Source organism: Pholcus phalangioides, unplaced genomic scaffold, assembly GCF_987345545.1.
Source record: "Pholcus phalangioides strain wild (caught in Gottingen) unplaced genomic scaffold, Ppha-v1.0 ptg000029l_1, whole genome shotgun sequence".
NCBI classification, from domain to species: domain Eukaryota; kingdom Metazoa; phylum Arthropoda; class Arachnida; order Araneae; family Pholcidae; genus Pholcus; species Pholcus phalangioides.
In genome coordinates, this window is record NW_028301619.1 from 67,334 (window position 1) to 80,067 (window position 12,734).

The 12,734-nt window shown below is 37.2% G+C and overlaps 1 protein-coding gene across 1 annotated transcript in view; it reads left to right on the plus strand.

The window, feature by feature from the left end:
* LOC149067540 (uncharacterized) overlaps positions 1-12,411 on the plus strand; it is a 32,766-nt gene extending 20,355 nt beyond the window's left edge. The window contains exons 2-3 of the mRNA XM_089252407.1: positions 8,956-9,066; positions 10,531-12,411. Of these exons, the coding sequence (XP_089108533.1) occupies positions 8,956-9,066; positions 10,531-10,979 (560 nt within the window). The 3' untranslated portion in view covers positions 10,980-12,411. The remainder of the gene's footprint in view (positions 1-8,955; positions 9,067-10,530) is intronic.
* Positions 12,412-12,734: the final 323 nt, after the last annotated feature.

Below are 12,734 nucleotides of genomic sequence, written 5' to 3' on the forward strand. Positions count from 1 at the left end.
GAAAGTATGTCAATTGCTTCTGTGGCCTGCCATTACGAAATCTACAGTGAGATATATTAAGAAAAAGGAATCTGAAATTCGATCAGTCATGGCTGTAGATACGCAGAACTGCTCATAACACCGGACTGATGCAAAACAACTTACTTCCTTTACCTCAAAAGAGGCAGGGTTGTGACAGTAAAAGTTAGCAACGATTTATAGCAGTGGTCCCCCTTGCCCCATGTGCTCAATTATCGAATCACTAGCGGCGTTCTCCCCATGAAGACAGCCATCAACTCTGAAATTTACAAGCCATTTCACTAAAGTGGATAGCTGAACCCAATGACTAGGGAGAAAAATTACACGTGTGCTCCTAAGAGCCAGAGACACCGCAGCCTGAGATTTTGAAAGAAGTGTGGAGAAGACTTGTGGGGCAAGTAACAAGCAGTTGGTATATTGAAGTGGAAGAGATTTGAGAATGGTCTAAATGCACAATAATATACAAAATGTATACAGCGCCTCCACTGTGATGGGAAACGGGAAAACAAAGCCTCCATCCACAGTGCTGGGCAGTTATGCTTCCCTTTCTTTTTACAGAATATGCAATATACACAGCCGTGGCTGTAGCTGCACCTATGACAGCAAAAACTTTGCATCACCTGTAACAGTATGAACCCATGGCGAGTGGAGAGGTACCACCTCATTTAAAATAAGTGCTTTAAAATAAATTTTTGTTAATTGGTTTTCTCACCCAAATATTGCAATTCAGGTTATGGTGCCGTCCATGGTCGTCGTCGATCTGGAGCAATCTGTAAACATCGCTCCCGAGACTCTCAACTGACTGTGGTGAAATGACGTCATTCCTACTGCCACTGCATCGTGATTCCGCTGATGGAGAAAATCTGGAATGTATGCAAATTGGAGATACGGTTGATGTCGATTGGTCACTGTTTCTGTATATAAGGCAGTGATAGTGTCTCTACACACTTGTAATCTCACTCCACTCGTATCCAGCTTTACTTCACTTGCTGGTTAACTCCACCTAGGGAGTTAGGATGCCATAGCTTGGAATGCCTCTGTAAATCCTCCATGTTCCTGAACTCTTATTAGGCTGCTTCTCATCATTTAAGGCCTGCTGAGGTAAAAGAACGGACGAGTTGACTTCAATATCCAGCTACAAAATGGACTTGTTCCCGGTGAATGGAGATGTAGACCGATGACTTGGTGATATTAACTTTTGTCTAAATTTGTAAAATTTTCTGAATCAAATCCTTAAACACTCTATCTGGATTAAATTTAAATTGAAGTTCTAATTCTCGACTCTAGTTGTGTTTGCTCATGATATTCATTATTTTTTATCCTAGTTTTGACAACATAAATGTCGCACCTTCGGGATCCATGTGTTTCTGATACGGAAAATACTGTTTTTTTGTGGGTATAAAAAGAATACTGCTACAAAAAAAGTATTCCAACTGATTTTCATATTATAACGGGAAAGGTGAAAAAAATTTACTCTTCTATAAAGTGCTGGAGAACAATTTCATCAGAATTTTATGCAAGTGAAGTTTGGTTTCATAGGTTTAAGAAACCATAAAGATTACACATTGTAAAAATCACTGGCGATCAAGCCTCTGCTGATCAGGAAGCAGCTAGAACATTTTCAAAGACTAGAAAATTATTGAAAAGAAGGGTTCTATAACTCAACAGGTGTTTAACGCTGACGAAACTGCACCATTTTGGAAGAAAACGCCGCAAAGAACATTTATCATTCAAGAAAAGCGAGTCCCTGGTTTTAAGGCAAGTAAAGATAGACTTACTATATATTGTTTTGTGCAAATGTGTATGGGTAAATGATAAAGCTCATTGTCATTTTCAAATCTACAAATCCATGAACACTGAAGGGAAAGATAAGTCAAAGGTCCCAGTATATTTTGGATGGTGCCCGAGTGGCATGGTGGTAAGATGCTCGTCTACCATCGTGAAGGTTGTTGTCAGGGTCCCGGGTTCGAACCCAAGGGAGGATATAGATAAGATATTTTCCCTAACGAACTCGAGGCGACCAGCGATAGACAGCGCCTTCACTTCCAATCCATCTCACTAATGGCAGTAAATTGCAATACAGCGATATGGCCAGAGTTGGTGTTTGGTGAAGTAGTATATTTTGGATGAGCAATAAAAAAGACTTGGACTACGAAAACACTTTTCCTGGATTGGTTTAAACGGTGTTTCATTCCTGAAGTCAGGAGGTGGGTGAAAACATGACATTCAAAGTTCTTTTGATGCTGGATAATGCTCCTAGACACTCAGATGAGTCAATGAGTTCAAAGCTGATGCTGTGGAAGTCCTTCACATGCCTCCTAATACATCCATCATTCAGCCCCTTGATCAGGAGGGTAATGCGAGCATTCAAGGCTCACTATACACGTCACCCAATGGAGATTATTGTTCACGCAATAGAAAATGCAAATGCAGAAAAGATCTTTAAGGTATGGAAAAATTACGCTATTGCTAATGCCATTACTGGCATCACTGAAGCTTTGGCAGCTCTTAAGAGAGAAATAGTCAACTCTGGTTGGATTAACCTTTGGTCATAATGTGGGCTTCAGAACACAACCACTTTTTCAGAGCCAACTGAAGACATTGTCACATTAGCAAAAGAGGTGGCTGGGTAAGGGTTCAATGATATGGATATAGAAGTCAAACAGCTAATTAATAACAATTCAGAGGCTTTGACCTCTGAGCCTGAAGTGGTACCAGATGAAAAATTTCAAGATAAAGTGGAAGACACGTTCACCATGAGTAACATAGCGGAAGGGCTTCGTAAATTCAAATCAGCAATATATTATTTTCATGATATAAATCCCCCTATGCTACATTCTTTGCATGTAGAAAAACTGGTAAAGGAAGGGAAGCCCTGTCAACATACTCCAACATACTTGATGATATGAAGAAATGGCAAACACAAATCACAATGTTCTTTCAGAAAACATCGCTTACAATCACTGTGTCCTCTTTTACATTTAATTCTACCTCTGCATCACCTTGCTCATCTCATAATGTTCAATAAATGAGATATACACGAAAAAACCTATGGTTTCGGTTATTCACAGATTTCCCGTATTCGTGGTTACCTCTGGAACGTAACCCGCCGCAAATATGTGTAACTGTATCAGTTGATTCTGGATTGAAAATAGCAAACCATTCTCAATTGAAAATATCAGTCCATTTTGACTGAAAATGTCAGCCCATTTAAAACTGAAAACATGAGAATAAAAATATCAGCCCATTTACAACTGAAAACACGAGGATGAAAATATCAGCCCATTTACAACTGAAAACATGAGGATGAAAATATCAGCCCATTCTCGACTGACAATATCACCCTTCTCTACTGAAAATATCAGACCAGTGGCGGCTCCCGGTCAAATGTTCTGGGTGAGGGATGCACCAAAACAAAATTTCATTTTAAGATACCAGTAGTCAATTTTTATATAAATATGATTTTTCTAATTTATTTATTCTAATTAATTACCTAGATAATTTGTGTGCTGAAATTTTATTTTCAATATGTCTGTTCAAATAAAAATAATTCATGCCTAACCTGGCAGTATAGAAGTAAGCAGTCAGTACAATATGCCTGACCACGATTTTTTCTACAAGATGTTGAATTTAGTTTGTTTGCATGTTCATAAGTTGTATAGTGTATGCATATGTAGAGAATGAAAAGAGCCAGGTTCACTTTTCAAAATGAGGGCTCATCGAGAGAAAATTCCTTCAACTGTGTTTTCGTGTTAAGACATGAAAGGGAAAAAGAGTAGCAAAGAAAAAAAATTGGCTTAACCCAGAGGTAGGCAAACTTTTTAAGAGCGGGCCAAAAAACAAAAATATGAAATTTTGGCAGGCCAGACATTCTCCCATTTATTCATAATTGGAATTTTTTACGAAATGAAGTGGCAGAATGTGTTACCATGGTTTCATTGCAAATGAGATGCACATAATGGTTTGCACTTTATAACTGTGAAAAAATAAATATAAGTAACCACATATTTATTGCATATTATGCTCAATTTTTTTGCATATGCATAGGATTTTGAATAAATTTCTATTTCAAATTTCACAACTATATTTTTCATTTGCAAAACATGAAACAACCACTTGAATGAATTTTTTGAAAACACTGAAGTTGAAAACTTCTACACTATTACTGTATTTTGAAATCTGCAGCGGATCAGATAGAACCTTTTGAGGGGGGCATAGTTAGCAGGGCCACAACTGGGGGGAGCAGTTGAGTCTCGGACCCCGGGCACTAGACCCGAGGGGGCTCGAGTTTCATTCTGAAACCTTTACAAACCTGCCAACTCTCCCGATTTAGGTGGGAGACTCCGGATTTTTCATCTTTTCTCCCGCTCTCCGGATTTGGGCAGAAAATTATATTTTATGCGAGCTTTCACGTTGCCGTGGCGTCAATGATTACCATCGTCGTTAGGGAAAACAACCATAGAGGACAGCGTAGTCATTTCCATCAAGCACAGCCGTAAAAAAAGTCTGTGACCGCATTTAAGCAACTGGCAAAGACGCGACTTTGTTTTCCTAGCGTTTATTGGCAAGCATTTATCAGGGGTATGACCTTGGTTGCCGAAATTCCTGTATAATCGTTATTGTATTCCATTAACAGCCGTGCGGGAAACACGTTTTTACGTCAGCAGCTTTGTAATTTGAATTTTTTAAAATCTTTTCTTCCGATTAAATGTGTCTTCAGATAGAAAATATAAAACTTTAAGCTGTATAAAGCTACATATAAAGTTTTAAGAGTTCATATACCCGAGATTATCATTCACTGATGGCATACACGAAAGGAAACACCTATACTTTATGAACAGTATGTAGATGTGATTTTTCTATTCTGCATGGAAAGACTGACATGGAATTATATTCTGCTCAGGGGCAATGCAGAACCTGCCTTGGGGAGGGGGGGGGGAAGAATGTAACTTTTTCTTAATTGATAAAAAAAAAATGTTTTTTCGAAATTTTTTTTTATGAACTTTTTTTTTGATCGAGTCTATGAGTGTTGGGGCGGGGATACCCCCCTCGGGAGAATCTCTGGATTTCAAAAGTTGTCACGTCTGCCTTTACTTCAACATTACAAAGGGGGCGTCAAAATGAGCGCTTGCCCCGGGTGACCAAGCATCTGGTTGCGGCTCTGATAGTTAGCCCATCACTAGCTGAACTAAAGAAAAACAAATTAGGTTAACCAAGGAAAATAATTGGAATATAACATACTGCAGAAAAAATATTAGCATAAAACCGACATATTTGTATATTATTCATTGTATGCACAGGCGATATTCTAATGTTTTCTCATAAAAAGCACAAATTTTTTTCAACAAAAAATTTTATTGCCAAATTAGTTGCAGGATGCAGTAGCCCAGGTTGATAAGATATTTACCTAAAGTACCAAAGGATGTTTAGAGGTGTCGTGAGTTTGATATTGGATCGTCCTTGTCTGAGAATTTCCTGACGCAGGGGTACAACACAAACTGTGACATGATCGCAGAAAAATATTATTGCTACTGCAGGGAGTCCCACACTGAGGGGTTAGTGCACCAACCTCTCGGTGAGTATAAAAAAGGCTGCCGTGTTCAGATTCAGCAAAAAATTTTAGGTCTAATTAGCCCTCGTGTGCAGAAAGTGACCATGGTGTGACAAAAATGATCAATGATCAAAATACACTGAAGAGCCAAAAAAACTGGCAAACCTGCCTAATATCATGTAGGGCCCCGCGAGCACACAGAAGTGCTGCAACACTACGTGGCATGGACTCAACTAATGTCTGAAGTAGTGCTGGAGGTAATTGACACCATGAAATCCTACAGGGCTGTCCATAAATCCGTAGGAGTAAAGGGGGTGGAGATCTCTTCTGAACAGCAGGTTGCAAGGCATCCCAGATATGTTCAATAACGTTCATGTCTGGGGATTTAGGTGGCCAGCGGAAGTGTATAAAGTCAGAAGAGTGTTCCTGGAGCCACTCTGTAGCAATTCTGGACGTGTGGGGTATCGCATTGTCCTGCTGAAATTGTCCAAGTCCGTCGGAATGCACAATGGACATGAACGGGTGCAGGTGATCAGACAGGATGTTTACGTACCTGTCAGAGTCGTATCTAGACGTATCAGGGGTCCCATATCACGTTAACTGCACACGCCCCATACCATCACAGAGCCTCCACCAGGTTGAACAGTCCCCTGTTGACATGTAGGGTCCATGGATTCATGAGGTTATCTCCATACCCGTACAAGTCCATCAGCTCGAAGAAATTGGAACCGAGACTCGTCAGACCACGCAACGTGTTTCCAGTCCTCAACAGTCCAATGTTGGTGTTGTCGGGCCCAGGCGAGGCGTAAAGCTTTGTGTCATGCAGTCATCAAGGGTACACGAGTGGGCCTTCGGCTCCGAAAGCCCATATCGATGATGTTTCGTTGAATGGTTCGCACGCTGACACTTGTTGATGGCCCAGCATTGAAATCTGCAGCAATTTGCGGAAGGGTTGCACGTCTGTCACGTTTAATGATTCTCGTCAGTCCCGTTCTTGCATGATCTTTTTCCGGCCGCAGCGATGTCGTAGATTTAATTTTTTACCGGATTCCCAATATTCACGGTACACTCGTGAAATGGTCGTACGTGAAAATCCAAATTTCATCACTACCTCGGAGATGCTATGTCCCATCTCTCGTGCGGCGACTATAACACCACGTTCAAACTCACTTAAATCTCGATAACCTGCCATTGTAGCAGCAGTAACCGATCTAACAACTATGCCAGACACTTGTTGCGTTATATAGGCGTTGCCGACCGCAGCGCCGTACTCTGATTGGTTCCATATTTCTTTATTTGTATATGCATGCCTGTACCAGTTTTTTTGGCTCTTCAGTTTAGTTGTTATCGACAGATGATGCCTTAAAAAAATTTAGCTCACTCTGTCAGTAATAAATGTAAATATTCTGACAAGTAATTTGTTATTTCATAAAATCCTGTTTTTCTGTCCGAACTAAATCGTTAATCGAATTACTGAATTTTTACCTTTTTGTTGGTTTTTTTCACCCCTTATGGATATTTATTCAAGAAAAATTTCCCTTTCGAGTAAATTCTGACATTTTGAAAAATGTGCTGCCATCTATCTGTGAAAGTATGTAGTCAAGTATCCTTGGTAAAATATTGAACTGCATGTATAATTAAAATAAAAAAAAAATTGCTTTATAACTCAAAATTTCTACAAATGTCAAAATTCCTAAGAGGATCAATTTTTCCCACGAATATAGGAAATTTATCACTAGTTACCATCACTGAGACATGGTATCTGGTGCGCTGAGAAGACATATTAAACTGTGTGGAATTTTTTCTTTTTCCACTGCTACATCCTTAGATACAGAGTTATATGGACTATGCCTCGAGTGTCAAATTTATGAACTGAACTTGTAGTTCACTTGAATCTCTTGCTACAAGTTCTTATTTCGCTTCAGGATATTTTTTCAATTGAACAGTAATAAAATGTGCAAGATAAATATTAGTTTGGAGGCATTAAATTAACGTTCAGATAACTTAGGGCATCCGTTTGATGCTTAGAAATTCTCTTGGGGGAGGGCTCGCACCTTCATCATGTGCTGCCTTTGTATCAGACCATTCTCAACTGAAAATACCACCTTTCTTTACTGAAAATATCTGCTCATTCTCAACTAATTTTATTTTCGAATTATTTGTTTACAGATGAACTAAATTATGATAGAAGACATGGAGTCATTTACCATGAAAATATCAAAAATACATTGTGATATTTTAAAAATAAATATTAGATATAGAATACGATATATATCAATGAACCCTGCCTGTTCTTTTTTATCTTTTTCTCAAGGAGAGCTTTCAGGCCATGTGGTAACCAAGACCTCTTTCACTCTTATTTCTTCAGTAAGATTTTTCTTCACTACTTCGATTTCTCTTTGATGAGACCCTTTGGTTTCTTCCAGTACATCTTTAGAGACTCAGTTGGCCTCAAAGTGCATCAGGTTTAGTTTACTTTCTTTGGCTTCCCCATATTTGTGAGGCGAGTGATATTTTGCTCAGTCTTTTTTTTTTCTGTTTTGCTCTCTTCAGATTTTCCTCTTTCTCTTTGAGTTTGTCTTTAAGCAATGGATATGAGCTCTTTTGAGTTGGACCACCTTTGCCTCCAGTTCAACTTTTGGAGAAAATCACAAAGGATTATGGGAAAGGTGACATGAAACCCTATAAATCCACCAGAAAATATAAACCAATCTTACATCACATTTTTTCCCCTGCTGGGGGAAGGAGAAATACCACACAGGTTCATATTCACCATATACAAGCTCCCATTTCACCCCAATCTCGCTCATGTGAATGGGGCTAAAGACATTGGGCCCTGCAAGGGTAAAATCATGCATCAAGATGGCACTGGTAGCAGTGTAATGTGCAACAGGGCTCGACAAATTCAAAAAATATTTAGGTGCCAGTCCATTTTCTTAGGACTCAAGCATGGTAGTTTGCTCAAAGAAAACTGTCCTAAATTATGTTTTCTTTTACTTTTCCCATGTTAAAAAATGTCGCGTAATGAAATCAGAAAATTTTGTCCCCCTTGGAGTAAATTTCTAAATTGGAGTCTAATTTAACCACATGTAAAAAATTTTAGGCACCAATACCTATTTTTTAGTCGCCATGGCACCTGGCCAGCCTGAATGTACAATGCTTATTGATTTTTATTTCAGTACTAATATCCTGAGGATATGGAACAATTGAAAAAGTTCTTCACTATTGCAAATGTGGAGACGTGAAAAACATATTTTACTAAATTTTTGTATAAATATATGAAGATTCTCAACAGGTTTAACCATGTGGTAGTCATATTAGTGAATTTTGTTCATCATTGGTATAGATGATTATTTTCTCTAATTATCAAATTTATCTTTCTGCAGAACAAGTCCAAACCACATTTACTTATGAACTTGGTTGTGACCGAAGTACTACCCTTGATCTGAACTTGTTAGCAGTGAACAAGTTGCAGCATGGGCTTTGCATGCCTTCAAGTGAGTTTAAATGCCTTGTGTATACTTCATCCTTGTTTGGGTAAAATGGCTGAGCTACGATTTAAAAAAGAAACTTTGTTGAAACAAAGTATTTTTAATTACTGACACATTGAGTTTTGTCTGAATTTGAGTGTACATTTCAAGTTGAATCAATGCAATGTCCAGAAGCAAGACTGTAGCCAGAAATTTATAAATCTAAACTGGCAATTAAGAGAGGGTCTGGGTAACTAGCGTTTCCTAAAGTAGACAATGGTATGCACCAGATAGATGATAATAGCAGACCTGCCAACTCTCCGGATTTAGGCGGGATACTCCAGATTTTTCATCCTTCCTCCTGCTTTCCAGATCTCTATCTCTATGAGGTGTTGGGAAAACCCCATAGAGGACAGCCGTGGTCATTTCCATTGAGCAGCCGTAAAAAAAGTCTTGGTGGCCACATTTAAGCAACAGGCAAAGACGTGGCTTTGTTTACGTAGTGTTTATCAGCAATCCTTTATCAGGGGCATGACCTTGGTTGCCAAAATTCCCGTATAGTCGTTATTGTATTCCATTAACAGCTGTGCGGTAAACACAATTTATTTCGTCAGCAGCTGTGTAATTTAAATTGTTTCCTCCGATTAAAAATGTCTTTAGAAAGAAAATATAAAACTTCAAGCTATATAAAGCTTTTAAGAGTTTATATACCCAAGATAATCACTGATAACTTCCACGGAAGGAAACACTTGTTTTATGAACAGTATGTAGATGTGATTTCTCTATTCTGCATGGAAAGACTGACATGGAGTTATATTCTGCTCAGGGGCAATGTAGAACCTACCTGGGGGGGGGGGGTAGAAGAATGGAACTTAAAGAAATGTCAAAAAAAATTTGTGAATTTCTTTTTGATCAAGTCTACGAGTGCCGGTGGGGGTACCCCCTCGGGAGAATCTCCAGATTTCTGGATTCCAAAAGTTGGCACGTCTGTAATAGTTATGAATTTAAAAGTTAAAATTTTTTCCAGACATTTGATGGGTTAAAGACTTGTTCTCATTAAACATTATAAACAATTTTTAAATTCTGGTTACCTTTGATTGTTAGAATGAGATTGTAAAAGTAAAGCTTAATTTTCACCTCAAAATTCAATTATTTTTCTAATGTGTTTGTAAATTTGAAGTGTACTGTATCAAAAAAAATGTTGCCTTTTTCCTCTTCCACTATATAAAATAGAAAGGGTCTAAGGTTTTCTTTCAGTCACCTAAATGAACTTCTCTTAATCATTGTTTTTGATTTCAAAAATCTCAATTTCTTCAAATAGCAGTTGTGTTTGTTATTGTGCCAAAGTTTTATGAATTTTTTTTTTTTTTTTGGAGTTTCGCAGTTAAGACATCATGACCTTGATAAAAATTTAGAGTTTGCTCAATCTAAATGTATGGTACAAGTATTTTCATTATTCACTTTTAATTTCAAGTTGTGTATCTTTTTCAGATTCTTTAGATGGTGTTTGCGTAATACGCAAGCTTGAAAAAATGCAGGCTATGATACAGGAGAGCAACATGTTTATCCTATCAGTCAAAAAAAGAGAAAAGGATCCTTCTGATTTGATTTCCTTGTTGTACAGAAGTTATGGCTATGATGACCTCTTCTTTAATTTCTTCCAGACCTCTTCTTTCATTTCTTCCAGACCTCTTCTTTCATTTCTTCCAGACCTCTTCTTTCATTTCTTCCAGACCTCTTCTTTCATTTCTTCCAGACCTCTTCTTTCATTTCTTCCAGACCTCTTCTTTCATTTCTTCCAGACCTCTTCTTTCATTTCTTCCAGACCTCTTCTTTCATTTCTTCCAGACCTCTTCTTTCATTTCTTCCAGACCTCTTCTTTCATTTCTTCCAGACCTCTTCTTTCATTTCTTCCAGACCTCTTCTTTAATTTCTTCTAATCGGTACAGGTCTTCTGTTTTATGTTTTCTTCATCTTTCTTTGATTTTTCTCTTTTTCTTTATTTCTGCTGGTATTCATCCTCTTCGTGATTTCTACCTTTTTCTTCATCTTTTCTGGTTTTCATCCTCTCTATGAAATTTCTTCCTTTTTCTTTATCTTTTCTGGTTTTCTTCATCTCTCTTTGAGAAAAGATGAAGAAAAGAGAAAAATAAAGAAAGACGAAGAGCAAAGTAAGAGGTGAAAAAATGCATACGATTATTTTCTTAATCTTTCCTCAACTTTCCTTCTAAATATTATTTGCTGCTCATTATATATAATAATATGCTTTCGTGGCTTTTCATACATCAAATTAGCCTGTAAATAATTTTCCAGAGAGAAATTACCCCCGTCTTCATCTTTCTCCGTCTTTCTTTTTAGTCTATAGAATCCTTGCACCATACTTCTGTTCCATATATAACATAACTTTTTTTCAACCATGACTTCCTCTGTACAGCTATTCCATTCCAGCATCTTAATTACAATTTTCGCTCCTTTTTATGTTTAGTACCTTTGGTTTATTTTTCTTCTTATGCTTTCCTATTTTATTATAATCTCTTTTTTAGATTAAATAAATATTTATTATTTGTTGCCCTCCTTATCAGCTTTAGTAAATTTCTTCGTACCATGGTCTTTTTATGCACAAATTAGAGCTACTCATTACAACGAAGACAGATAATGATCAGATTGTGATTGCAAAGATGTACATCTGAAAAGAAATTTGAATTCCCAATCATGGAGCTGGGAGATAGTGTTTAAACTTATTCGCCTGGCAGCCTATATCATTGTGTCTTTATGTAACTTTTTCTTGTTCTGATCAGATCTTTAAACACCAAAGATTGATGTGATTTTGAAGAGTAAAATATCATCTAAGCTAATGTCTTTATACTGTATGTACTTGAATATCAAGTGGATTAGATTTTTACATAATTGCCGCTCTTTCCAAAGTTTGTACAATTTGATATATTATATATATACCGTGATATTTACTAAGCAGAAGAGACAACACAGCTGTTGATGTATGTAGTGAAAACTAAGTCAGCTTCAGCAGATTTTCCACATAATGAACATTATAATTCCACAAGGCTGTAGTGATTGAGTGAACAAATGTTTATTAGCCCTCCAAACAAATGTTTTTTCCCTCCATTGTGCCTTACATGAGGCATAAACTATCAAACTGTGAAACTGCTCTTGCGTGTGAGAGATTGAATGAAATTATGATACTCACGTTTCGATTGATACTAATGTTTTTTTTTAGTCAATTTGGTTTTCCTGAAGTTAATGGCATTGTTTTTACATCTGTATATATTTGATGTGTATTTTTTAATATAAATGCTCAAATAAAATTGTTTTTGAAGTATTTATAAATGTTCAAATAAAATTTTACATTTTTTATGCTTGTGTTTGAGTCATATTATGGATAGTTATGAATTCAAACAATGAAGTCTCAGAATTTGAGGATTTTAATCAGAATATAAAGTGTCATTGAAAACTGTTTATATTAATGTCAACTTGAGGATGAGCTAAAAGTGTTAGTGGGGTCTCCACTGAATTTTTCAGTGGCAAAGTGTGCAACTGGTGTATTTTTTGGAGCCAAAAAATTTATTTTTTGAACACTCTATTCTGTGGGAGTACAACAGCGACAAGAAGCAGTTTCCAGAGCAAATTTAACATCAAGATTGGCCCGCATTTGAATTCCATAAAATAGTTCAAGAAAT